At 54.0% G+C, this 27,272-nt stretch overlaps 1 protein-coding gene, 1 long non-coding RNA gene and 2 other non-coding genes across 5 annotated transcripts in view; 3 read left to right on the top strand and 1 right to left on the bottom strand.

Annotated features, from left to right (window-relative positions):
* Positions 1–1,486: 1,486 nt before the first annotated feature.
* On the top strand, positions 1,487–19,768 carry LOC102457128 (uncharacterized). 2 transcript variants are annotated; one of them, XM_075913085.1, is made up of 11 exons: positions 1,488–1,753; positions 2,054–2,524; positions 5,628–5,735; positions 7,392–7,487; positions 8,033–8,263; positions 9,564–9,586; positions 10,178–10,290; positions 10,851–10,910; positions 14,611–14,811; positions 16,345–16,458; positions 16,740–19,768. In XM_075913085.1, exons 2-11 carry the CDS (start codon positions 2,153–2,155, stop codon positions 17,744–17,746), a joined length of 2,325 nt encoding a protein of 774 aa, XP_075769200.1. In that variant the 5' UTR covers positions 1,488–1,753; positions 2,054–2,152; the 3' UTR covers positions 17,747–19,768. The 2 variants fall into 2 exon arrangements, with proteins under 2 accessions (XP_075769201.1, XP_075769200.1); XM_075913086.1 differs by lacking the exon at positions 5,628–5,735 and having other exon boundaries at positions 1,487–1,753.
* LOC142821651 (uncharacterized) overlaps positions 2,054–27,272 on the bottom strand; it is a 262,426-nt gene continuing 237,207 nt past the window's right edge. The window contains exon 2 of the long non-coding RNA XR_012898339.1: positions 2,054–2,085. This is a non-coding gene — a long non-coding RNA (uncharacterized LOC142821651). The remainder of the gene's footprint in view (positions 2,086–27,272) is intronic.
* On the top strand, positions 24,703–24,774 carry TRNAE-UUC (transfer RNA glutamic acid (anticodon UUC)). The gene has a single exon. It is a non-coding gene; the product is annotated as a tRNA-Glu (tRNA).
* On the top strand, positions 27,144–27,252 carry TRNAL-CAA (transfer RNA leucine (anticodon CAA)). Its single transcript has 2 exons — positions 27,144–27,181; positions 27,207–27,252. It is a non-coding gene; the product is annotated as a tRNA-Leu (tRNA).

The raw sequence follows: 27,272 nt of genomic DNA on the forward strand, positions 1-27,272 counted from the left end.
CCGCCCCCCCATCGCTGTGCCCCTCATGGCAGGGCCCCTCCCCACCCTGTGTTCAAATCCCCCCCCCCCGCACACTCTGCAGCCCCCTCAGAGCAACAGGAAGCGCCAACAGCCCGGGGGCGGGGGGGGGGGCGACCGTAGCGGCGGGAGAGGCCATCGCCCAGCCGGACCCGCCCCCAACGGGCGCGCCCCAATACCCAGCCCCTCCCCCACCCCGCAGCGAGTAACGGCCCCAACGGCCTCTCACAACGGCTCCCGGCTCAGGGACCGCGGCGCATGCGCAGTAACCGCGGCGCCGTCTGGTCCCTTTCCCTGCCCGCGCGCGGAGCGATGGGCGGGACCCGCCGAAAACCCGACCGCGGCGGAGTAGAACGGGGCGGCCCGTCAGACCGCGCATGCGCAGCAGCTCCGTGACTCCGCTCAGACTGCAGCGCCAGGGCTTAGCTCAGACCGAGCGCTGCTTGGCCCCGCCCCCCGGCCAGAGGCTACTTCCGCTTCTCGGAGCCCGGGCCGGTGTATAGGCAAAAAGTGAAACCTCTCAGTTTTTGTGACCGTCACAGTTTCTGTCAAACATACATGACATTCGGTACAACTGCTCAGGAATTGCTACCTTTGCTCCCCCTCCCTAAACGGGGGTTTTGTCCGCGCACAGGGTCTGGCAGTGTCCCCCCGCCCAGGGTTAACCAAGGCTACCACCCCCCGCCCCCCTGATTTTTCAAATTTCGCCCCTCTTCTGCAGCTAAAAAAAGAAGATTGATGCCTCCAGCCGGTAAATATCTGCCCCATGCTCAGAACCAGACACACCCCCCCCCCCCTGCAATTTGCCCCCCTTCATCATTTTAAACACCTCCGAAGAGGAGGGAGCAAAGCTGAGGAGGCAGTGAGGGCAGAGAGAGGGCAGCGGCTACAGCGAAGGCTGCTGAGTTTGCTCAGTTCGGTGCGCATGCTCAGTGCACCCAAAGTAGCAAATCCTGAGAAGTTAAATGTTCCGGTCGCTGCACCGGCGCCGGGGAATTTCGGCACAATCCTCCTCCCCCCCCCCCTCCTCCTCCTCCTCCTCCTCCTCCTCCTCGCGCGGGGCATATTGAAGCCTCCCCGAGTCCCCGCTCGCCCTAGAACCCACCAGACCTGAGTCCACGTGGAGCCGCGTCCCCCTCGCGACACTCGCAGCGCGCGGGCAGAAGCCGGGACTGGCCCACGTGGGCATCTCTCGGCCCCGCTCCCGCAACAAAGGGCCGGTCCCAGCCTCCCCCCCCCCCCCCCCCCGCGCAGCCACGTGGGGCCCAGAGCGAACCTGCAACCCCAGCAGCGCGCGCCGGCCCCGCCCACCTCGGGACACCCCCCCCGCTCCCAGCCCGGCAGGGAGGGAATCCCCCGGGTCGCTACACGCGCTGCAAAAGCCCCGCCCCACCTGCGAGCCGGCCCGGGCTCCGAGAAGCGGAAGTAGCCTCTGGCCGGGGGGCGTGGCCAAGCAGCGCCCGGTCTGAGCTAAGCCCTGGCACTGGAGTGTGGTCGGAGTCACGGAGCTGCTGCGCATGCGCGGACTGACGGGCCGCCCCGTTCTACTCCGCCGCGGTCGGGTTTTCGGCGGGTCCCGCCCATCGCTCCGCGCGCGGGCAGGGAAAGGGACCAGACTGCGCCGCGGTTACTGCGCATGCGCCGCGCTCCCTGAGCCGTTGTGAGGGGCCGTTACTCGCTGCGGGGAGGAGTCGCCAGAGCGTGAGGGGCTGGGACCCGCCGTCCTGCGCTGCTGGTGGGTCCGGCTGGGCAATGGCCCCCCCGCCGCTGCGGTCGTCCCCCCCCCCCCCCCCCGTCGGGCTGTTGGCGCTTCCTGATGCTCGCGCTGGCCTGGGGCGGGGCTGTGAGGGGGCTGCAGAGTGTGCGGGGGGGGGGGGATTTGAACACAGGGGGGCTGGCCTGAGGGGCACAGCGATGGGGGGGCGGTTCTGGCCGGGGCAGTTAGCGGGAGGGGCCCATTGGACCTTGCAGGGGGGGAGCGAAGCTTTTGGGGCTTTTTCGATTTTTAAGTTTGATTTTTTTTGTCTGTCCTCAGTGCTGGTACCTCACGGCTCTGCCCCCCTGGACCTGCCCCCCCCCCACTGCTGAGCTCAGGACAGTGACCCGGCCCCGGTCCCCCAGCCCAGAGGCAGCCATGGCTGCAGAGAGCCCTGTGGAAAGTGTCCGGGAGGAAGCGCCGCGTCCCGTCTGCCTGGAGGATTTCACAGCCCCTGTCACTCTGGAGTGTGGGCACAATTCCTGCCAGGCCCCCCTCAGCCCTCAGGGCAGAGACACTGAGCAGCAGGGACCCCTCCGGCCCAACCGGCAGCTGGCAAACGTGGTGGAACTAGCCAAGCCGCTGAGTTTCCAGGCAGCACAGAGAGCAACATGGGGCAGGGTGTGTGGGGAGCACCAGGAGGCTCTGACGCTGTTCTGTGAAGAGAATCAAACTCCCATCTGTGTGGTGTGTGACAGATCCTGGGATCTAACGATGGCGCCTGTACAGGAAGCTGCCCAGGAGTACAAGGTACAGAGTTGCTGTCCAGTGTAATGGGAAGTAACGTTGGGTTTTAATTACAGGCTAATTTCACTGACTGTTACCGGGCACAGGTATGACACAGCTCTGTGAAGCCTTCATGGTGCAAGCAATGCTGCAAAAAGTAAATGTTCTGGCTTTGTGGCAACTTACATCAAGTCTTTACAGATACCTGATGTGGGAAATGTTTATCTGAGGCTCTGAATCCTGAAACCCTGCTCTCACTGGTGACAGGAGGGGTGTTTGCACAACGGAAGGTGTTAACAATCAGAGAGGTTTAGATCACAGGAGCTACAAGAAGAGGAAGTTACAAGCTGTTACTGATTGGAGGAACAGGACTAATAATCTGGCATTTGCCTTATAGACCCGCAGTGGCATCTGGGCCCTGCACAACACCCAGCAAGGGAAAGTCTCTGCCCTAACTGGTAGGGACCTAGCTCCCTGCCTCTCAGCATCACTGAACAGTGATGAAGTGTGGCCCTTATGAGGGAAAGATGCCTTGATAAAGCCCCAGGCCCAGCAGGGAGAAGAGGTTTCCCACTAAGATGCTGAACTCCTGGGCTCCTCCATGCGGGGTTAAACTCTGATGCAGCAGCTGGCACTAGATGATGTTGCTGGGCTGGATGCTGTGTGGGACCCCAAGCACCTTCAGTCTACCCATAGCAGGGCTTCAGGAAGCACAGGTCCATGCCAGGCAGAACTGGGATTCAACTGGATTGTAGCAAGAGTTCAAACTGGTTAACTGATGAGCTAAGTTTATCGGTGCCAGTTACCGGTTAAACTCCCCACTGCCCCTGCAGTGCCCGCTTGCCTCTGGTAGCTAACGTCAGTCTGCAGCTGCTGGGAGTTCCCATCAGCCAGCAGTTCTTGTGGCCACCCACGGCAGACCTCACGAGAAATCCCCGATCCCAGGAGAGCCCATTTTCACTACCAGCCCTGCCTGTCAGCAGGTTAAAAAATACTGTCATTGATAAAATTGTAATCAGTTACATGATTAATATTGTTAACCATATTTACCTCCCTAATCCCCACCTGCATCATTCTTTATGAATGTGGCACCACCGATCTGTCCCTCACCCTCGCAGGTGTCCTGCTGCATCCTCAGGGTATGTCTACACTACAGCATTAATTTGAGTTAGCTTAATTCAAATAAAATAAGATAATTCGGATTAACGCGTCTACACACGAAATGCAGTTTGAATTAGCTTTTTGCTAATTCGAACTACCACGTCCACACTGAGTGAACACAGAATCGGATTTAAGGCTGGCTGGAACCAGGTCAGGGGTCGGGCATCAGGTCAGGAGTGTCTTTATGTGTCTGTTGCCTGAGGCTATGTGAGGCTTGTGCTTAAAGTGACACACACACACACACACACACACCCCGTCCCCACCCCCTGGGCAGCTAATTCTTAGGTTTCCCTGCATGCTTTCCTGCCTCGCTGCAGGACAGCAAAGCATTTGTGTCTCGGAGTGCTCTGGTTGCCCTCACTCGAGACACCATAGCACTCTGCATCATGGAGCCAGAGCTGCCCCTGGGGACTCTGGTGCGTCTCATGGATGCGTTGCTACCAGCCTGGCTGCACCTGCTGCAGGCTGCCATCCGGGACATCCATCGGGGGGCTGTCAGTATCCAGAAGGCCCTGTGGGAGAGCGTCCACCCTGAGGAGCACTCAGAGCCTTCCTGGTTTGCCCCACTGGGGGCTTGTGCCTCATTCCTCCCTCACGTGGTTCCACTTACCCCTTCCTAATTCTCCTTCCTGATGTCAAATAAAATACACGTATTTTCATAAATAAAGACTTTTGGTTTAACAAAACTGGGGGGGTGGGGGGGTTGAAACCCTGGTGAGACTTGGGAAAGAAGGTGGGAGAGGGAAGGGGGACACCTTGGAAGAGGGAGCTGGAAGGGGGAGGCAAGGGGAAGAATGGGGAGGAGAATCTCAGGGTTGGGGGTTTTGCCGGCCTTCCTGTCTCCCAGCACTGTGTGCGGGAGCCTTGGCATTCCCAGGGGAGAGGAAGCTGGTATGGAGGGTGAGGCGAGGGAGCTGGTGTGGGGGGAGGAAGAAGTGGGAGGGGGAGGAGGAGTGATAGCTGGGGTGGCCACGGGGGCTGGAGTGGCAGCAGGCACCAATCTCTGCACCAGGTTCTGCAGGTGGGCGTGGATGGCACGGCCCTCCTCCAGCAGCTCCCACAAGCCCTCCTGCCGCAGCTGCAGGTCTTCCTCCACTCAGTGCCCCTGGCAGCAGGCCTGCCTGACATAGAGTGCCAGGTGCTGCCAGTTATACTCCTCCAGGTGCCAGGTCATCCTGCTGGCCCTGGTGCGGGAGGCTGTCCTGGGCGGGGTGGTGTGCCCTGCACTTGCAGCTGTGGAGAAACAAGAGACATGCTCAGTTATCCCTGGGGACACAGTGGGTGAAACCCTGCCTCCCTCTGCAAGGCAAGGATGGCAGGTCACCGCACCATCATGTCCTACTATCCCCGGGAGTGTGAATTGGCACGGGATTGCACCCATGCCCATGTGCTGTATATAGTGTGGATGAGTGGGGGCGGGGGAGGGGAGATGTGCCCTGCCTGTGGCCAGACAGCCCACCTCCATCACATCCATCTTATTTGCCTCTCTGAAGCATACAGGGCAGAGAAGGAGCAGTAAAATCAGCATAGTCTATGCTGGCTCATCTGATCCTGAGAAGCTAAAACATAGATATGAGAAGAGAGCGATTAAGGCAATAAGCTGGCCTTGAGGCTGCGAGAACTGCCACTGGCTGGCACCTATGTTGATTCGAACACACACACAGTCCCTGGGAGAGGAATTTCCCACTGAGAAAAGAATCCCCAGTAATTCCAGTTTAGTTATCTCTCTTACAAGTGTAAATTAAGTTCACAACTCCCTTGTAAGAACTGGTCTCACAAAAGACAGACCAGCATCAATTGGCATTACAGATAAGAAAGAGAAATACGTGACCCCATGAGTATAAAAGATGGGCCCAGCACACACTCACTTTGAGTGTCATTCTACCCTCTACCTGCTGGTCGGGTTAGGTGTTTGACCTCCCGAGGTTCTATGGGGACGCCCACCTCGTATTTTCGTCTTTCCTAGGAATTGAGGGACCGGCCCTGGCCTGACATGCTGGAGTCGAGAGGCACAGAAGGGGGTAAAAATTGTACCTGGATGTGGTCCTCTGTCTTAAGTGTACACATAGAAAGAGTAAGCTGTTACTTGGTACCATTATTTCTATTTTTCTAGCTTTATCTTCTTTGTAACCATTTTTAAGATCTATATTTTGCTAGCAGTTAAGAAATAGAACAATAGCCATTGCAACCATATAATTTATAAGCTTCCTCAATAAACCTGTAACTGTTTAAGCTTTAACCTGACTCCTTCAGTTGCTGTAATAGAACCAAGCACAATTTAAAAGAACTTCAGCCGGTCTTAAGGGACAGATATAGGGAGCCCTGACCGTCGGCTGACACTGCCTCTGTTTAGAGGGGGCTTCTGGAGGGAGGGCATTGTGCAGTGTCTCTCCCAGGGGTCAGGAGCATGTCATGTGCCTTTATACATACATGCGAGTGGGTAACAGTCCAGGGCCCCTGTGTGGCAGTCAGCAAGGGCCATGTGCCCTGGCTGATGCAGTACATGCACAGGTTGCTGTATGATCCATGGTGGGCAAGGACCACATGCGCAGTCCCTGGGCTCCCTCCCTGCCCCACATGTCGAGGCATCACATGTTGAGGCCTCCCCAGCCTCGGATGACACTGGCATCAGGCTTACTGGGATGGCTCTGGGTTCCAGGTTGCGCGGCAGGCTCCCTCCAGGCTCCTGGCTGCCATCGTCATCCTGCTCCTCCATGCCCTGGTTAGGGCCCTCTGCTCCAGGGTTGATGACCACCTGGGGGGCATGCACTATCTGAGCCCCCAGGATGCGGTACAGGGCATCAAAATAGGGGAAGGGGTCTGGGTCCGCCCCTGGTTGGGAGCTGCTCACTGTGGCCCTGGCATAGGCCTTCTGCAGCTCCTTAATTTTCATGTACACCTGCTCCTGGTTGCGCCTGTGGCTTTGGTGGCCAGGCTGTTGGCCATCTCTCGGTAGACGGCCGTGTTCCTCCATTCAGTGCAAAGATCATGGACATTGGAGGTCTCCCCCCAAACCTCTATCAGGTCTATGATTGCCGCACTGGACCAGGAAGGCGCTTGCCTTCTCCATCCCCTGGCAAGCTCCTGGGAGCTGCCAGAATGGTCCTGGAGAGCGGTGGAGGGCTGGCTGGCACTGGGTGGCTGGCTCATGCTGGCTCCTGGGTTGGGGCAGTGCCTACGGGCTCTGGGCTGGCAGGCCTGCGGCTGGCACAGGCGCTATGGTCAAACAGACTCTGCCCCTTTAAGGGCTTCAGGCCGGGGGAGGGGAAGAGGGAGCAGAAGAGTTTCCCTGGTTTGGCCCAGAGTGTCCACCAGGGGAAACTGGGAGGGGGGGGCTGGAGGCCCCCTATTTCAGAATAAGCATCTACACACTTATTCTGAATTAGCTAATTTGAGTGTGGCGTTACTCCTCGTAGAATGAGATTTACCAAACTCGAATTAAGCACCCCGCTATTTCAAATTTAATTCAAAATAGTGGTTTTCCTGTATTGTGTAGATGCTATGAAAGTTAATTCGGAATAACAGGTGTTATTCTGAATTAACTTTGCTGTGTCGATATACCCTCAGTCTCCTCCTGTCTCTTTTTCTATGGACAAAGCCATGTCCAGGGCTGAGTCCCTGCTGGACAGGGCAGAGCTCCAGAAATTTGGGACTGTGCCACTTAAAGGCAGGCAAATGGGCCCCCGACATCTCATGGGGTTTGTCCTCGTGATTATATCTTTTTCTTCAGAAAAAATTGGAGGCCCATTTGAAGACTCTGAGGGAGGAGAGAGAAAAGCTGCTGGGAAGGAAAACAACAACAGAAGGGAAAAGCCAGGAGTATCTGGTAGGTGCCTGAGGCTATGGACCAGCAGGGACTGGCAGTGGGAGGGCTGTGTTAGGAGGCAGACTCCTGTGTGGCCTTGGTGAGGTTGGGCTTGTTTGTGTCTCCTGGATCATGATTTGCTGGGTGAGATACATGTGTAGACAGGCCCTGAGCATCCATGTCAGTGCATGAGTTAATGTCCAGCCTTTGTGGCTTTCCCAGGGGACCTGACTGTCCCTCTGAAGGGCTGTCTGCTCACTTGGTGTATTAACATGTTTCCTTCTTTTTCCTCCCTGGGTATCTCTGTCAGGCTGGTGCTGAGTCCTGCCTCCTCCTGCTCTGGGTCTGAATTCCCAGAGCCCATGAATAACAGAAGATGTTTCCCATGACACAGACCAAAGGAGATGCTGGGAGAGATGTCTCTGCCTAGTAACCACAAAGTAGAGTCAAATGTCACAAATTTTAGGGTTTTCCAAGAAATTCTCCCTGCTGCGCACTCAGCTTACCATGAAAGGGCTGTGGCTTCATCCGTGCCCCTGACCAGCTCTTTCCCTGTTTTCATACAGAAATGGACACAAGCAGAGAGGCAGATGATTGTGGCCGAGTTTCAGCAGCTGCGGCAGTTCCTGGAGGAACAAGAGCAGCTCCTCCTAGCCCAGCTGGAGAAGCTGCACAAGGAGATTTGGAGGTTCCAGACTGACATTTTCAGGAAACTCTCCGTGCAGATTTCCCGTATCAGCGAGCGGATCAGTGAGCTGGAGGGGATGTGTCCGAAGCCAGCCAGTGAATTCCTGCAGGTGAGACCGAGGGAGAAACGTCCCAGCTCCCCACTCAGGGAAGGGAGGCTCCTGAATCACAAGCGCTGGGGTCCAGCTGTCAGAGCTCAGTGTAACACCTTGTGCATTGCTGTCATGCTGTGACAGGCCGGGTCTGGGCACTGCTGAGGGCATCTGCTCAGGGCAAATTGCTCAAATTCAGGGCTCCTTTCAGCTCCAGACTGGAGACCTTCCCAAATAGGTCACAAACAAGACCCTCAGAGCGCTTCTGCTGCCTGCCTGGACAGCCAAAAGCCTCACGAGCAAAACCTCTCTGACACCTCAGCACTATCCATGCCCCAGACGGCCCCAGGCTCATACACAGGTGAGGGGTTTTAGAGCTCAATCTCATCTACCCCGAACAAGTTCTGTCCGGTTCCAAGAAACCAGCCACAGATTCCAGGTCAATTTACACTCTGGATCTTACCCACAAGATCAGGCTGAGCCAATTGTTTAGAATCTACAATCTAAAGTATTATTATTACAAGAAAGAAAGGCATGAGAGTAAGGTTGTTAAGAGTATCATACATTACATGCATCGAATCTCCCAGTTCTCGATGTAGGCCTGCAGCAGAGATGTTATAACTGCTGGTTTAAAAGCCTATGTCAGAATGGGTCCACAGTTCTTCTCGGCTCGTGATTCCCTGCAAGGCCGTATCTGGGGATCAGTAGCAGATCTGAAGACAAAAATGGAGGATGCCACATGGCATTTTATACCCCTTCCTCTGGCTTCTTCCAAGTTGGAGGGAGTCACATGGTCACAGGCCAGGCATCCAGGTTCTCTCTCTCGGGTGGGTCTCCGGTACTTAAGAGACCTATTGTTTGAAGCAGCCTTGCTCGTTCTCATGTCCATAGGCAGAGCTTTGCCCAATGCTCAGCCACATACAGAGAACTTTCAATATCCACACAGAGTACATGCTTATAACTTCACACACAGACGTTATACAGGTACATGAATAGCATACATGAAATTAGAAGAAAGTATATTTCTATTTGACACCTCCCTTTGAACCATTTTTGGGGAAAACCCCCTTCCATAGGTGTAGCAGTGATCTGGCTGCTCCCCTAAAATCCAGTAACGTGACACATGCGAGTGACTCTTGTGCTTTGTAGAGTTACAGGCATAGAGCTATTAGGGATGGAATAGCCCCATTCACTCAGAGGATCCATGTTCCTGGGGCCGGAGCAGGGCCTCTCTTCCCATGTTTGCAAAATCCTTTCCCTGAGGTCCTCTGTGTGTGTCCAATGGGGCTGAGATTCTTTTCTGTGTCTTTTTTTCTAGGACGTCAGAAGCACCCTGAGCAGGTAGGTGGCTCTCGCTCCCCTCACACTGCACAGAGCAGGGAAAGGGTTTGGAACAGATGTTAGCACCACATCTCCCCAGAGCTCTACAGCCAGATGTTAGATACAAATATCTCTGACTCATTTAATTTTGAGGGTCTCATCCTTGCACTTTAGATTCTGGAATTCCTCACATTCAGCCCAGAGCAGCAGCGACCAAGAGTCTGTCCCACCCAAGGGTTGTTTGGAGACCTGTATGGAAGGAGCTGGGGAGAGGGGAGCTGGTGTCTCAGTCTAGTCCCTAGTGGACAGATTCCTTCAGCCCTTCACCTGGGAACCTCCTGTCCATTAGCTCCTGGAGGCCAAGGAGTGAGTTGAGTTGGCCATGGAGACTCAATTCCCCTTTAGTCCTCCAGTCAGTCTCCCCAGGCCAGAAGTGAAGAACAGCAATGGGACCTTTCAGGGGAAGGTTGCGTGGCCATGGGATGTGTTGCCCCTGCTCCCAGGCTTGGAGAATTGGAGGATTCTAACTCCAGGCCTGTTACAGTTGAGACTTACTAGCCAGAACTTATCAGCAGTAACTAAATACAATCACATTGAATTGTTTCTGTCCAGGTGTGATATGGGGCAATTCCAGCTGCCAGAGATTTCCCCTGAACTGGAAGAACAAGTCAGGGGTTTCTCCCAGAAAACAATTGCTCTGTCGGAGACTCTGAGGGAGTTCAAAGGTACCTGGAAGGGATGGATGAGGGGAAAGTGTTTCAAGTATCTGAGACCATTGAATCTGGCCTCTGAAGCCAATATTCCTCTGCCTCAATTCCCATGTGGAGAATGACGGCCTCATCACTCTGCTCTCCTTAGACACTTCTGCGAATCCACCCAGCTGCTTGCAGATAGAGCCAGTGGTCTGCAAACTCTGAACCTCCCATTCAGAGATCAAAATGGCTAAAGTTACTGTGATGACCACGTGTCCCACCACCACAGCTCCAGGTTATGATAAGAAGCAGTAAATGAATGAGATACCAAGTGGGAGGGGGTGAGGAGGGAAGAGTAAATCTCATTTCCACTTGTCTCTCCTAGGATGGGTGTGAGGCTGCAGGGATATTGGCTCCATTGCTGGGAGGTGCCCGAGTGAGAGGAAATGAAAGTTTCAGACTTTTTCATACTAGATACCTGAGTGTGTCCCTGTCTGGTCTCTAATAAAATTAAAACGTGGAATTTAGTGTGGAGACATTGTTATAAATAGGAGAGCCTGGAATCTCACCTCTCTTATTCCTTCCCTAACCAGACACGCTGCCCTCTGCACTGGAGAGAGCAAGAAGAAAATCCCTGGGAGCTTTCAGACAAGGTGAGTTTGCAGGTGGGAATTCTTTAAATGATGAGAAAATTCCTCTGAAAACATCTTCATAGGATTGTCATTGAAGTTACCAACCAAACCCAGTGACAACGATGCACAGAGCCCTAAATCTCACCCAGTGATCAGTGAGGAGACCCAGGGGCACTGCATGGGGACCTGTGGACACTTTGAATAACACTGGTCTCTGGGGTGTGGTGCTAAAGGGGTGGAGTTAAAGCACGTAAGGAATGGCACTTTCAGGCTCAGATTTCACTGCTCAGTCAGTTTCAATCTGGGGTTGGTTTCAAACAAGAAATAGGCTGAAAGGCTGAGAGCTGACTGGCTTCCACAGCATCCGTTTGTTCAAGGCAAGAAACTGCTGGATCCCCAAAGGCTGTTAAGTCCAGTGCAGGCCCAAGCCCTCAGATCCAGCCCATGGATGCCACTCCCCATCTGCAAGTCACTTAGGGTATGTCTACACTACAAAGTTAGTTCGAACTAACGGACGTTAGTTCGAACTAACTTTAATAGGTGCTACACTAGCGCTCCGCTAGTTCGAATTTGAATCGAACTAGCGGAGCGCTTAGTTCGAACTAGGTAAACCTCATTTTACGAGGACTAACGCCTAGTTCGAACTAGCTAGTTCGAACTAAGGGCTGTGTAGCCCTTTAGTTCGAACTAGTGGGAGGCTAGCCCTCCCCAGGTTTCCCTGGTGGCCACTCTGGCCAACACCAGGGAAACTCTATGCCCACCTCCCGGCCCCGGACCCCTTAAAGGGGCACGGGCTGGCTACGGTGCCCGTGCCAGGTGCAAGCCTGCCAGCACCCAGCTAGCAGACCCTGCACCTGGCACGGCACAGAGCCACCCACCCGATGCCCCCCAGCCCTCCCCCTCTTGCCGGGACCAGGCTGGCGGCTCCCGGGAGCTTGCCCTGGACCGCAAGAGGCGGGCACCTTCCTGGGCTAGTGCGGACATCGTGGACCTCGTCCACGATCTCCGCACTAGGCACAGGAAAGTGGCTGTCTAGGGCAGGAGAGCTGCCAGCCTGGCCACCCAGGACCAGGTGTGCATGAAAATCAAGGGGGTCCACTGAGACCCCCGACACTGAGCCCTGAGCTTACAATGGCCGTCCTGGGTCAGACCAAAGGTCCATCTAGCTCAGTAGCCTGTCTGCCGACAGCGGCCAACCCTAGGGACCCTGGAGGGGATGGACCGAAGACAGTGACCAAGCCATTTGTCTCGTGCCATCCCTCTCCAGCCTTCCACAAACTTTGGGCAGGGACACCACTCCTACCCTCTGGCTAATAGGACTCCCTGGACCCAACCTCCATCACTTTATCTCACTTCCCTTTAAACTCTGTTCTAGTTGTAGCCTTCACAGCGTCCTGCAGCAAGGAGTTCCACAGGTTAACTATTTGCTTTGTCAAGAAGAACAACTTTCTCTTACTAGTTTCAAGCCTGCTACCCATTCCTTTCCTTTGGTGTCCTCTAGTCCTTCTTTATGGGAACTCAGGAAGAACTTTTCTGAATGCACCCTCTCCACCCAACCCCTGCTTTTAGAGACCTCTATCCTGTCCCCCCTCCGTCTCCTCTTTTCTAAGCTGAACAGTCCCAGTCTCTGTAGCCTTTCTTCATCTGGGACCTGTTCCCAACCCCTGATCATGTTAGTTGCCCTCCCCTCTCCCAGCCTTTCTCTTCCCCTCTCCCACCTCCTTTTCCCAGTCTCCCCCAGTTTTGTTCAATAAAGACAGAGTCAATGTTGGAAGAAACGTTATCTTTATTTTGTACATCAATAAGAAGGGGGGCTAGGGAAGGGTAAGTGGAAGGAGGTGAGGGAGGAATGGGGTACGAGCCCCCGATGGGGAGGACTGGGCTGGCTCTGCGGGCTTCTGGGGGTGGAAGCTCTCCTGCAGCCCCCCAATTACTCCCTCTCCCCAGATGGCAGCCTGTGGCAAGTGCAGCCGGGCTGATGGCCGAGTGGTGTGATGTGCCCAGTGTGAGCACTCAGGGCACTCCAAGCCAGAACTTCTTTGCAAGCGGGGCACCCCTTAGAACTGTGTGTCCGGGGTGGGGGTCGGGACCCTTTAAGCGCAGCCCTCGGCTAGCCTGAGACAGCATCTCCACGCTCTAAGTCCTCCTCTGATGCCCTGCCGGCACTGCTTCCGGCCATCCTTAAGCCCTGTTCAGAGTCCACTCAATGTGGACTTGCTAGTTCGAACTAGCAAAACGCTAGTTCGAACTAGTTTTTAGTTCTAGATGCGTTAGTTCGAACTAGCTTAGTTCGAATTAACTAATTCGAACTAAGTTAGTTCGAACTAGCGCTGTAGTGTAGACGTACCCTTAGAAAGTGACAGCCCGGAGGGGAAGGGGAAAGGCTTCAGGGGCTTCTTCCACCCCCAGGGCAATCTCATTGGTGGATATCTGGCCAGAAAGAAAGCACCGTGCCCCCTCCCGTCTGGATCATAATTATACACACCCACATGGCCCTTCAGCCTGTGAGAGGGTTGGGCAGGCTCCCTGCCTGCCTGAGGTGCTTGGCCTCGGGCCAGGAGTCACTCAGATAAATCTCCTGTCTAGAGCTTGCCTCTTACACCCCAACTTTTCCTTTCCCCTCCTAATCTCTGCTCCCCACTCCTGCCCCCCACTCTGCATACCCAAACTCTGTCCTCCTCGTGGAGCTATATATGCAAGAGCTCTCAGTGGTCAGAATCCCACAGCCCCTTATTTGTCCACCAAGTCACTTCTCTAAATTAAAGTTACTTTAACTATCTAATGAGTAGTTGGCTAATCCAGTGTCCTAGATCACAGCCTGTCTCCTTCTCCCAATGTCCATCCCAGACCCTGCATTTCCTGCATTCATGTCATGGAAGAGTGCAGCTCTCAGCCACTTTCCATTTGGCCCCCCATCAAAATGTATTGCCCACGCTGTTGACTGGATAAGGCTCAGTGAGAGTCAATAAGTGAATGCTGACGCCAGACTATTTCAGGCTAGAAAAGAGATACAAATGTTTGATAGGAAAGAGGATTTTCTGCTGAAACAAATGAGCAAAGAACTGGTGGATTCTCCCTTCTCTTGATGTCTTGAAATCACTGGGGAACTTTCTAGAAAATACACTGTGGGGAATCAGAGCTTTGTGCCTGGGTAATTGGACTAAGTGTAATGGCTTGTGCCATAGAGGGGGTCAGACTGCATGACTAAGGATATCTTCTGATCCCATGAATTTTAAGATCTCATCCTGCTAACACTCAGCACACGTGTTTAATAATAAGCATCTGAATGGTGGTGTTAACTTCACTGATTCTCTGTTGTGGAAAGGGTTTATAACATCTCTGTCAGATGAGAGAGCAAAGTTTGTGCTGCAAACCCATGAATGAAGACTAAGGGTTTTAAATACAGCAGCCTAAATTTAACCTATGTCCATGGTCAGCAAATGAATATGTGGCTTGTTATCAGAAACACTGGGTGCTGAGAACTAAATCCCATTGTTACAGACGCAGTAATGTTATAACTCAAGCTAGGTAGAGACAGAAATGAATGTGTATTTGGGATCTAATTCCTGTGCACTGTTTATGGAATTTCTAGACTAAAACTTTTGCTCACATTGGCAGAGTCTAGCATGTGTGTCAGGGACAGAGTCTGGGGAGAATGGGGGTGTGGAAAGGATTAAAGTCCCCTCTGAATTGTCTTCAATTCCCCTTTTCCCCCTGCCAGGCTGCAGAACACCCATGTCTGTCTCCGCCTCAGCCCCTAGCCTGCAGAGCCAGGGACAGGAAATGGCCGTGGCGGAACCAGTGAGCTTTGAGGAGGTGGCTGTGTATTTCTCTGAGGAGGAATGGGCTCTGCTGGACCCGGGCCAGAGAGCCCTCTACGGAGATGTGATGCAGGAGAATTATGAGGCCGTGAACTGGCTGCGTAAGGATTCTTGTCCCCTTGGGTAACAAAAGGTGGGTGGGCTCTGGAGCAGCTGAGTTGGGTTTGGTTCAGGATCATTCATTGTCTTTGCCCACAATGTCACAAGTATCTGCCCCAATAATCCTGGCTCTTGCTTGAAAGACTGTCCCCTCCGTATCCCTTCCCAGGGAAAGGAGGTTCAGGGACATAATAATGGTGCTGCTTTTCCCACAGCTAAGGTCTCATTGCGCTTCCCCCCCATCTTGTGCCTTGACCAGAGGTGTGAGTAGAAGGGCTCAGGTAGGAACAGCCGGTACCAGAGGTCGGGCTCTGGATCTGGGTCTGGCTGCTGTTAGTGGCTGCAAGGTCCCCCTGTGGCAGTGAGCTCAGCCACTGTAAAGAGGGTGCAGTTCCCAGAGTTCTTCCCTGCCTGTAGCTAGTCTCTGTGACATGCTAGTACTTGCCAGTGGGATGGTCTGCATGCTGGGGCTGAGGGAGGGTGGATGCTCTGCGAGTATTTTGTCGGAGGTAGCTCTGTAGTAGAGAAACATGAGCAGAGCTCCCCTTGCATTTCAGGCACAGGCTGGGTTTTCTTTTCAAAAGTTCAGCTTCATTTTCTCTGGGGCTCACTTGCCTCTCTGTGCAGTGGAGATAAATCATGTCATCCATGTTGTCTGTGCGGCCCTGGAGGGGCACCAAATCAAAGGCCAGGCTCACCACAAGAGCCAGACTAGGAAACCACACAAAGGCTGCTGCTGGCAGAGAAGAACGGAGGCTGCAGAGGGGGAGCTGAGCAACAGCCACAAGCACCAGAGAAACAGCACGGCCCAGCTCTGCCCTGGCTTCCCCCAAGAGAAGCCCAGCGCCACCCTGGGCAGCCACAGGAATGGCAACTGTTGTGGGCACTGGCAGGGTCCAACCAGACACAGGCAATTTGTAAAAGGAGCGTGGAGCATAGGCAGGACTTGAAGCAACCAGCCAAGGATTCACTTAGATGCTCAGGCAACTTCCTGTTCCTCCTTCTAGCCCAAGTAGACCATCTGAGCCACAGATCAGGGGAAGCCCAGCTCCCCCAACCAGGAGCTTTTTGGGCACAGCCTTGGGGAGCTAGAGCTTTGCTGGGTCCTTCCTCTCCAAGTCCTAGTAACCTGCCATGTGGCAGCTGCAGTCTTAACTTGTCCTGGGGACCTTGGCGTGAGACCTGCATGCCCTTACTAGAGCTCCCCTTCTGAGCAGTGTGTTTCTGTCTGGCCCCGGGACGTGCAGGGATGGAACAAGCAGTGAGGAGGACTGAGTTTTCCTTAGAGAGTGCAGCAGAGCACTCAGCTCCTTTGGGGAATAAGCTGGACCATTCCCAAGGTGGGGTGGGGGAGGGTGATGTACCTTTAATGCAGCTGAATGTGGCCTGGGCTCTTGTACCAGCCAGACCCCAGCCTCTGCAAGGTGGGGAAAGGAGCCTCTCTGGGTGGGTGACTCTGATCCTGGCTCTGGAAGCAGCAATAGCACAGACCTTAATGAAGAAGATCAGCACTTGGTTCACTGCTCTCCAAACAGGATTTCCAGTCTCTCAAACTGATGTGATCTCCTGGGTGGAGCAAGAGGGGGAGTTGTGGGTCCCAGATCCCCAGAGCTGTGAGGAAGGAGAGAGCATCAGCAGCACCCACACAGGTGAGCAATCAATTAAACTGACTCAGAAACCAATTTGTCTCCTTATAGCAGGTGTAACTTGTGTGTTTTCATGAAGTCTAACTGACTTGTCAACCTGTCTTCAACTCCAGTCAGTGTGCTGGGTGGGGGAAGGGTGGGTTCTCTCCTCTGTGGAAGGGTTGTGAAGGAGGACGATGAACTCAGCTTATGATAATTTAACCATTATTTGAGTGTGTCCCTTTTTCTATTCCTCTTTCAGTTCAACACTAATTCCTGTCTGTATTGTTTCTCTATCCCAACAGGTGATGGCATGCTGACTGAGAAGCATGAGAAGAGTCTTCTGCAGGAAGAACGGGAGGAAGTGGCTCCATGTGAGATGTTATTGGGAAGATCTGAAGGGCATATTTTCCAGACACGTGAAGAAGGAGAGAGCTATGAGAGTCGGCATACCCTAGAAAAGCAACAGGGAAACCATTCAGGAGTAGGACAGGGTAACTCCAGTCACAGGAGCAGAAGGGAGAAAAGAGACACAGAAACCGTTCAACAGGAAATCCCCCATCAACAGTCACCCTGCACTTGTAGTGATTGTGAAACTCTTATTGAACATCAAAGAGCCCACACAGGAGAGAAGCCCTTCAAGGGCTCTGACTCTGGGAAAAGCTTCAGTGAGCGCACTTACTTTACGAACCATCAAAAAATACATCCCAGAGAGACACCTCGTAAATGCTCTGATTGTGGGAAAAGCTTCAGTAGCAGCTCACACCTTGTTACTCACAGGAGGAGCCACACAGGAGAGAAACCCTTCAGCTGCTCAGACTGTGGGAAAAGCTTCAGTAGCAGCTCACACCTTGTTACCCATAGAAGGAGTCACACAGGGGAGAAACCCTTCAGCTGCTCTGACTGTGGGAAAAGCTTCAGTAGAAGCTCAGACCTTGTTACCCATAGGAGGACCCACACAGGAGAGAAACCTTTCAATTGCTCTGACTGTGGGAAAAACTTCAGTAGAAGCTCAGACCTTGTTAGACACCGGATGAGCCACACAGGAGAGAAGCCCTTCAGCTGCTCTGACTGCGGGAGAAGCTTCCGTAGAACCTCACACCTTGTTATCCATAGGATGACTCACACAGGAGAGAAACCTTTTAGTTGCTCTGACTGTGGGAAAAGCTTCAGTCAGAAGTCAAACCTTGTTACCCATAGGAGGGGCCACACAGAGGAGAAACCTTTCAATTGTTCTGACTGCGGGAAAAGCTTCAGTCGGTGCTCCTGTGTTACTAGCTATCAGACAATACATACCAGAGTCACCTTTTAACAGCTCTGAGTGCGGAAAAGGCTTCAAACACAGGTCAGACTTTGTTAAACATAAGACAACCCACAGAGGGGAGAGAACCATTCAGCTGCTCTAACTGTGGGGAAAGCTTCAGTCAGAACTCAAATCTTGTTAGCCTTCAGAGGACCCACGGAGGGAAGAAACCTATAACCTGAGTTCCCTTAAGCTGTTTGGCCAGGTGGCTGTGGTGCAGCATATTATATAAGCTTATAGGGCTTTGGTGAGGAGAGATACCTCTACCCACTGGTCTCAATCCTGGCCCAGATGTGCTGTGGTCAGAGGACAGTTGGCTATCCCATGGCCCCAGCCCCAGCCCCAGCGCTACCATGTCAGGAAGAGGTGTGTCTTCCTCCTCCTCCTCCTTCAGAGTAGCACCTAAGCTGGAGGAGTGAGAGCTCATGGGATTTTTCTCTCCTCAATGTAGCCTTTCCATGACTTACGTGTAAGTCCCCTCCATCTTTGAGATAACACCCACAGCTGGAGCCCTCAACCAGTATTCCCTCTAAGATTTTCCATCCACGAGTGGAGCGAGTTTTTTCTTGAGCACAAAGAGTGACATTCTGTGCGCTTGTTTGGATGTGTGCCACTGTGATGCACAGGAGTTACTGAGAATTTTTGCATACGCACACACCTATTTTATTTACTCGTGCGCGCGCGCACATGCACACACACACACACACACACACACACGGCTCGACAAATACGTTTAGATTTCAGTCAGTTGCCCTGTTCCCCGGCGATCCGTGCATGAGCAATGCAGGTCTCGCGCATCGGAGGTGCGGGGATGGCAAGTGGTTTTCGCCAGGATCGTCTAGCTGTGTGTGTGCGCGCGCGCGCGCATGCACACATACATGCAATTTAAATTATGGAAGAAAAATACTGAAACAAATGATAATGAATATGGTTCATAACCCTGCACACACGCACCCTGAAAACTTCCCAGCTTGACACTGTCTCATTCCCACCTAGCCTTGCTCCACTGTTCCTGCATCCATTAGTTCCCCATCTGCTAAACCCCCACCCTGTGCACCCTTTACCACCATCCCTGCATTGTGTCCTCTTTGCCCCTAACTTCTGCAGTGTTCCCTTCATCCCAACCCCTGCACTTTCCTTACAGTCTAATCCAAAGTGGAGTAATTTGTAAAAAATGAATGCATTGTCCCTCACCATTGATTCTAAAGCTCATTCTGCAGTTGCAAGTTAATGACATTCAGCATATGAATTTAGGGATATCACCAGAAAATTTCATCCAGCTCTTTTTCCACATTACTGCGCTGTATATAGGACATATAACCAACAATTAGATTATTTCTTATATATCTTCATTCTTTAGACCCCTGTGAATCACAGAAAAGTCTTTCATTTTTCATCATCAATTTCATATTGATTTAGCATGAATAGAAAATAATCTGCATCTATTAAGAAAGTTGTAGTTGCTTCTACCCAGTGTGTGTGTGAGAGAGTGAGATTGAGAGAAATAATTTCCATGGGGAGAAAAATAGTCATCGGCACAGTCAACACTAGTGACTTGATTGATGCCTTCACAAGCAACAAGGCTATAGCCAGTGACAGAGAATTGTTCTCCTTGACATGGTTTAAGCTCGTAAATATGAACAGGGCACAGAACATTTCTCTAGTCATTTGCCATCTATTTTATCCTTCAGATAACCTGCAGATTTACCTTTTGAGATCCTGAGATAGAGCCCAGAACTTAAAACCCTCCTGAGAGCTGGAGCAATTGGGAGATCACAGCAGACTTTAGATGACCTGTGCGCATAGGACCGAACTCCCGTCTGCCCTTCCCCCTCTTCTTCTTTCATTACACCCAGGCCTGGCCAGCCTTGGGTAGTGAGTGTGTGAGTATGAAAGTGGGTTATGGCTTGGGCACTAACGCTTCCTTCCTTCCTCTGACATAGGAAGCACCCATCACTCTCTGCTGTTATTGTATTATTTTATCAATAAAGCTTTAAAACAGACACTTGGTGTGTTCCATCATCGCCTCCCTTAACGATCCTGTGGCCTCAGCTTGATCACCTGACACCTGCAGGCAGATTGGTAACTGAAATCTGACTCTCACACACGTACTCTGCCCTGTGTTGGGAGCAAAGGTAAAGAGAAGTATTGGGGTGGAGGGGTCATGTTCCTTGCTCTTGCTCTGCCTCTTCCCCCAGACATTGGCCAAAAAATTAGTAACAGAATATTTGTGCAAGTTTATGTACAGAAAAAAACTGACTTAAGCATGTTTCTGTGGTGTAGTTGTTTGCTTTACATGCAAAAGGCCTCTGGTTCAAAGCCAAGCAGAAACGGAGGGGGGGGAGAGGTGTCTGCTCTTATTGTGGTTCCCCTTGGCCCAACTTCCAGGCTGAGTAACAAAGAAATGGCAGGAGCCCTGTCCCAGGGGGAGGGGCCAGTGTGTGTGAAGGTGTCGTCCAGACAGGCAGCCCCAGGCTGAGAGGACAGAGCTGCCCGACATCTCTAGCGCTCCTGAGGCTGAGGGGATCCCAGCACGAGACACAAGAGCAGCAGCCTTGGCCAATGGCCCCAGGTTTGCGGGGACCATCCCTGGCTCCCCGCTCAGACTGGCCAAGGGGGCACGTTGGTGCTAACAACATGCTCAAGTGGTGCCATGTTGCAGCCAGGCCCACAGGGAGTGTTTCTTGTGGCATCACCTGATGCCCCCCCAAGTGTGGCCCTTGCACTCACCCCCTGCTTTTCTCCTGGCCCACCTGGGGCTGACAGGAAAGAGACCCAGGGCCAGGCTGGAGACAGGGGAAAACAGGAGACAGGAAGCGCCCCGGACTGGAGCCCAGATCCCCTTTCCTCCCCTGGGCACCTTGAGCAGGGAGGCTGGTGCTGACACCTCCAAGGGAAGGCTCAGAAGCCACAGAGCAACTGAGGCAGGGCAAGAGGGGGGCAGAGCCAGACCTAAGTGTGGCTGGAGCCACAGAGCCCCCTAGCCGGGCTGTTCCCCACCCTCTGGCTGCCAACCGCTAAGCAAAGACCCCACCCACCAGCACATGGGCAGCTGCTGATGCTCTGTGATGAGTGTGAGAAGGGGGCAGGAAAGAAGGGCCCAGGCCCCTGTCAAGTTCCCTTACACCTCCCACTCCTGGGGGGCAGGAGATGTTGCCCGAAGAGGCTTCTTCCCCACAAATTAGAAGCAGAGAAACACCCACAGCCCCGAACTTGCTCTAAAAAGCCCCCTGTGCTCTGTGGTGGAGACAGGCCCCAGGGAGGCAGAGTGGCTTGGGTGAGGAAGTGCCTGATACCCCTGTGAGAGGTGCCAGTTCCCTGGGGGTGGGGCATTGGCTGCTTGCTTGCTGACCTCGCACAAGGTCTGGCTTTTTGAGAGCAGGAAGGAAGAGGGAGGGGGCTACTGCAAAACTTGGCCCTCTGGCTGGCTCTGCCAGTGAAAACCAGGAAGGAGGCCCCTGTAGAACATGGGGATCAATTCCACTGCCTCTTGCACACAAAGCAAGTACTCTACCCCTTGAGCTAAATCTCCTGCCATTAGGTGCTCGCTCTAGGCCATCCAGCTCATTCCAGAGTCCACAACATCCCTGCAACTGCCGCTGGCTCTTCTCTGAAAATCCCACTAGTGACTCTTTGCTGGGGGGTGGAAACCTCAGCTGATTTGAGTTTGGTGCTAATAATTTCAGGGTGCTGTGTTCAGGCACCTTGCTGGGCCTTGCAGGCTGGTCTGTTCTCCTTTAGCTGCCTGCTCTGGGCAGGGAGGCCAGAACAAGAACCAGGCTGAGCAGCTTGCAAGGAGCAGGCAGGAGTCCTGGTGGGAGGAGGGAGCAGCAGACACAGACCCCATGCAGCCCCAACCTCGTGGGAGGGGGCTCTGGCCACCCCCTTCCTTCCTCTCTCTCAGCTCCCTCCTCCTGGGGCTGAAAGGGATTTGGATCCTGGGTCTGCCTGCCCAGCCACCTTCCGCAGTGGCAGGAGAAGATGCTCATCTCTTGCCCCCATTGACACCAATCCACTGACCTAATGACCCAAACTCTCGCTGCCTGCAGTGTCCAGATGAGACAAGTGAGTGAGTTTCTCTGTCCTCCCCTACTGCTTAGCTGGCTGGCAGCACATAAGGTCACAGGAGACTATCCACATGCACCCCTACCAGCACATCACCCAGAGCCACAGCCCTTGTGCCCGTATCTAGGGCCAGCTCTGGGTGAGCATTAGCCAAGGAAGCAGCAACTCTCAGGAAGGGTTGGGAGGGACCAGGGCAAATCACATAAACATGATTTGCCATTGCCAAATTGCGGTCAGAAAGGTGATATAATGATCAAATGGGAGTATCTTAGAAAGAGAAGAAAAGGCCCGGACACATATAAGCACATGCCAACCCCTGGGGTTGAACCAGAAACTGTTAGATTGTCAGTCTAACTTTATCCCAGCTGAGCTACTTTCAGCAACCCTGTCAAGCTGTTCATTCTCCGTCTGGGCTGTTGGGCAGCCGGGCTGCACAAAATGGACATCGTCATGCCCTGCCCAGGAAGGCGAGACTGGCCTTTCCACAGCGCCCCTCCCCCACAGCCCAGAGCCAAGGTTCCCTCTAAGCCAGGCCTGGGCAGTACAGGCCAGCGGGCTGGATCCAGCCCATCAAGACACTCCCTGGTGGCCCCACCCCCGCAAGCTGCTGAGAACAGGGACTGCTGGGCCGTTACTGTCCCTGCTCCCAGCACAATCCCATTGGCTGATTTCTGGCCATGTGAAGCACCATCCCCCCTCCACTCAGGCTCTTATTCACCGACCCACATGGGCCCTGCAGCTTGTGTGGGGACAGGGCAGACAGGCTGCCTGAGAAATGTGCTGGGCTGCTGGCCGGGAGTGAGCCAGGTAAGTCTCCCAGCCAGAGCCTGCCTTTGGCACCCCAGCCCCTCCCTTCCCTCAAACCACTAGTACCCCACGTAAACCAAACCCTCTGCACCCAAACTTAACCCACACCCCTCCCAGATCATTGCCCATCCCTGCTCTAAGCTGTGCAGCAGCCCAGCCCCAAAGCTATTTACTGATCCCTGCCCAGCCAAGGGCTCCAGACTGCCCACAGAGCTGCCATGTCCTCTCCAGAGCCCTTACACGGGCACTGGGGAGGCCTGAGTCCAGGCAGTGCCCAGCAGAGGCAGAGGGAAGGGCTGGTACTTGGGGTGGGGCCGGGGGCTGTTCTGAAAGGCTGCAGGTGCCGTTAGACCCTTTTGTCCTTCCCTGTCTCACCCCAGCGCTGAGCAACACTCAGTGTCGGTCTGAGCATCCGTCCTGCTCTGGGACGTGTCTCTGTGGCAGGAACCTGCCCAGGCGGCTCTCGCAGTGAGGCCCCTCCCTGGCAGCACCGAGCAGTGAGAGCTGAGTGAAGGGGGAGGCAGGACCAGGGGGAGAAGGCTCCATGACTGTGTGAGAGGGAGGCTCTGCCCTGGCCAGTGGGGAATCGTTGCCTCTCCGAGGGGCCCAGGCCTGGTGGGTCATTTCCCCAGGTTACTGAGTGGGGGCTGGAGCCAGTTCTGGGTTGTCTCCTTCAACAACCAAACTGAACCAATGGATCTTGTGCCGACCTGACACTGCGCTGGGCTAGTGCTGTGTGTGCCACAGAGCTTCCTGTAGCGCTGGAGAGGGGAGGGGCAGTTTGAGTCACCAGCTCTGCCCCTTCTGAAAATGGCGAAGGATAGGTGGGAAGGAGCCTGAAGTAACCTCTTGGGTCTCAACTGCTGTAACATGTAACAGTGAGGTGAGAAAAATGACCATACAGTGGCCATGTGAAATTTCAGGCTGGTTTCACTAGAGATCCTGAGGGTGCAACCTCTGCAGCTCCTGCAGCCATGGAGAGTCAAGGTCTGTGGGCATCAGGTGCTTCTCACTTGTGGGGGAGAAACCTCTTGGGACTTGTGGTTTCCTTCTTCCCTACACACCTCTCCAGTCAGCCTTTTCCTGAACCAGCAGTTCTTCTCTTCTGTATCCCAGAAGGACATAAGTAAATGTGAGCAAAGGCTGCAGCAGTAACTCCACTGCCTTACTTCTTACCTTACGTCTCCGTTCCTTTCAAAGGTCTCCACTGCCTCAGGACCCGCTTCCTCAGGGCGCTGCCCCTCTGCCCCTGGGCTGGGAGCGGCAGACTCCACAGTCTCTGCACTTGGGCTGAGAAGTCTCACTGGGACTCGTCTGTTGATGGGTTAGTCAGCCCGATGGCCAGCCGGATCCATTCGGTAGCACTGCCTGAGAGGGAGCTTTACAAGTGCCCAGTGTCCATTGGTATTTTCTGGGGCTCTGTGTAGGGGATTGGTCTTGGCCATCTTTTCCACGGGAAATGCCTCTTCTGTGGAACAGCAGCTCCCAGGAGTTCTTGGAACTTCTTCTTCTCAGCTTGGGAAAGGGACGACTAAGAGGCAATGAGACAGAGTTTTGTGTAATGATGACAGGGGTGCAGAAAACAATAAGAATTTTTTTCTCCTACTCAAGATCCCGGGTGACAGAATTTAACTGGTAAGTAACCAAGTTAAAAATAAACCAAAAGGAAGCATTTTTGCACCCAGTGGAACTCCTTGCCAGAGGGTCTTGTGAAGGTGAAATCTACAAGAAGGTCCAAAACAGAACTGGATAATTTAATGCAGGAAAGGTCAATCAATGGCATTTAACCAGGATGGACAGAGCAGGTGTCCCAAGCTGGTGAATTCTAGAAGCTAGGAATGGGTGACAGGAGGGATCACTTAATAACTGTCTGTCCTGAGGATTCCCACTGGGCAATGGAATTGTCTGCTGTTGTGAGACAGGATCCTGGGCTAGCTGGACAACTGGAAAGGCCCGTCTGGCTGTTCTGATGTTCTGTTTGGTTTCTGTTCTTGTCCCCTTTGGGCAATGGAAAATGGACCCATATCCTGAAGGGGAGAGAAAGTCCCTGAGTGAAAGGCTAGTGTAGGTAAGGAAAAAGGCTTAGTCATATGTCCCTGATGGTCTAGTGGCTAGGATTCAGTACTTTCACTGCTGAGGCCTGGGTTCAATTCCCAGTCAGGGAAACCAACCTTGGCTTTCACATGACAAGTGTCCATTCATCTTACCTTTATTGTTACAGCATCTGTGACCCAAGAGGTTCACTCAGGGCCCCTTTCCCACCTCTCCCTCACTGCCAAGACAGCACCTGCCATTTTCACAAGCCCTTCAGAAGGGGCAGAGCTGGGTGACTCAAACTGCCCCTCCCCTCTCCCAGGTGGGCAGCCCTGCAGGAAGCTCTGTGGCACACACAGCACTAGCCCAGCGCAGTGTCAGGTCGGCACAAGATCCATTGGTTCAGTTTGGTTGTTGAAGGAGACAACACAGAACTGGCTCCAGCCCCCACTCAGTAACCTGGGGAAATGACCCACCAGGCCTGGGCCCCTCGGAGAGGCAACGATTCCCCACTGGCCAGGGCAGAGCCTCCCTCTCACACAGTCATGGAGCCTTCTCCCCCTGCTCCTGCCTCCCCCTTCACTCAGCTCTCACTGCTCGGTGCTGCCAGGGAGGGGCCTCACTGCGAGAGCCGCCTGGGCAGGTTCCTGCCACAGAGACACGTCCCAGAGCAGGACGGATGCTCAGACCGACACTGAGTGTTGCTCAGCGCTGGGGTGAGACAGGGAAGGACAAAAGGGTCTAACAGCGCCTGCAGCCTTTCAGAGCAGCCCCTGGCCCCACCACCACATCCCAGCTCTTCCCTCTGCCCTCGCTGGACTCTGCTGGGCACTGTCTGGACTCAGGCCTCCCCGGTGCCAGCCTAAGGGCTCTGGAGAAGACATGGCAGCTCCATGGGCAGAGTCCTGAGCCCCTGGCAGGGCAGGGCTCATTAAGCAGTTGCGGGGAGGCTGGGTTGCTGCACAGGTTAGGGCTGGCCTGGGCAATGACTATTGATGTGGAACCACTCCCAGGGCTGCACTTTTCCATGCTATTAATGGAGGAGGAGGGGGTCTGGGATGCAGGTTGGTGCAGACAGGAGCTTGGGGCAGAGGACTGGGGTGCAGGAACAGTTGCAGGTGGTCGGGTTGTAACCTGGGGCAGAGGATTGGGGTACAGGATCTGGGAGGGGTGAGGGTTCAGGATGGGGGCAGAGGGTTTGGTTTACGTGGGGTACCAGTGGGTTGAGGGAAGGGAGGGGCTGGGGTGCCAGAGGCAGGCTCTGGCTGGGAGACTTACCTGGCTCACTCTCAGCCAGCAGCCCAGCACATTTCTCAGGCAGCTGCTTCCCTGCCCCCGCACAGGCTCTCAACCTCCTTTAGCCAATAAGCTGAGGGGCTGCGAAAGGCCCTTGTGATGTCACTGCCACACCCACCCCTGCCCTCCAGGGCTAATGTCCTGCCCCAGGCAGCCCCTTTGCATGGCTGAGCTGCTCCCAGGGGTGAAAGTGACACATTTCTTACAGGGCCTGTTCTATTGGGCACCACCCCTTGGGCTGGGGAAGGCTCAAGGCAGGAAGTTGGGGGAGGGGTTGTGATAGGACAGTACCTGTAAGAAATTAAAGTGTGGAGTGGAGTGTGGGAGGCTCAAGGTAGGTACTTGGGGAGCTTGTCAGTGGGGGGTGGGGCTCAGGGCAGGGGTGAGGATGTGGGAATCAGGGTACAGGATTAGGGATGTGGGGGGTGCTTGGGGCTGGGACTGTGTGTGTGTTGAGGGGGTCAATAGGACTAGAATCCCAGCTCCCTCTGCTCTGGGCTCCCTGAGGCCCTTTAACACACAAGGGCTTTCTCTGCAGCGCGCTGAGGAGAGGAACCCCTGAGCCAGTGATGCCGCTTTGCCCAGGTAGGCAGGGACAGAAGGCAGGCCGGGTGCCCAGTAACCCCAGACAGATGTGCACATCTGCATGTGAACAGCAGCTGTTTTGGGGCTCTAGAAATCTCCCCCTAGATCTAATTCCCCACGTGCCAGGCACCAGTCAAAGCCAGGGCTCCGGGGTCTCAAGCAGAGCACTGCAGGGGGCAGATACGTGTCTATTTGAGGCAGGTTCCTCACTCCCACGTCCCAGACACGTACTGTGGTACAAAGACCAACGGTCCCTGCACAAAGTGTGTCCCAGGGATAAGTGTTAGCCCCGGAAACAAGCATCACCCTGCCGAAGAGACACCCCTGGTCTGGAGCCAACAAGCCCAGGAGACACCCAGCTCAGGATCCCCAGGCACTGACACAGACTCCCTGGCACAGGAGAATCCCAAACCTCAGTTCTGCCGGCCGGCAGTTTTCTCCTCTTCTCTTTCCTGTCAGCTCCCTGCAAAACACCTCACAGCGGTAGATGAGAGTGAGTGGGGATAAACCCAGCTGGGCTGTAGAGCGGCTGTTAGATGGGGAAAGAGAGGTGCTCCCGCCGCCTCCCTGAGCAACTTACACATGTAAGAAAACTGCCATTAGAGGTGTCTGCAGAGGTGTCAGGATGGCTGAGTGGTCTAAGGCGCCAGACTCAAGGACCTGTCTTTCCCTTAGTTGGGTGTTCTGGTCTCCAAATGGAGGCGTGGGTTCAAATCCCACTCCTGACACATCCTCTCTTCTTATATCA

This window comes from Pelodiscus sinensis, chromosome 31, assembly GCF_049634645.1.
Source record: "Pelodiscus sinensis isolate JC-2024 chromosome 31, ASM4963464v1, whole genome shotgun sequence".
In the NCBI taxonomy this organism is placed as follows: domain Eukaryota; kingdom Metazoa; phylum Chordata; order Testudines; family Trionychidae; genus Pelodiscus; species Pelodiscus sinensis.

Bases quoted from the DNA above. Each gene is read 5' to 3' on its own strand.
- LOC102457128 (XM_075913085.1), top strand. From the start codon at position 2,153: ATGGCTGCAGAGAGCCCTGTGGAAAGTGTCCGGGAGGAAGCGCCGCGT. The intron at 2,525-5,627 runs GTACAGAGTTGC...CGTCTTTCCTAG, and splicing joins AAGCTGCCCAGGAGTACAAG to GAATTGAGGGACCGGCCCTG. The intron at 16,459-16,739 runs GTGAGCAATCAA...CTATCCCAACAG, and splicing joins CATCAGCAGCACCCACACAG to GTGATGGCATGCTGACTGAG.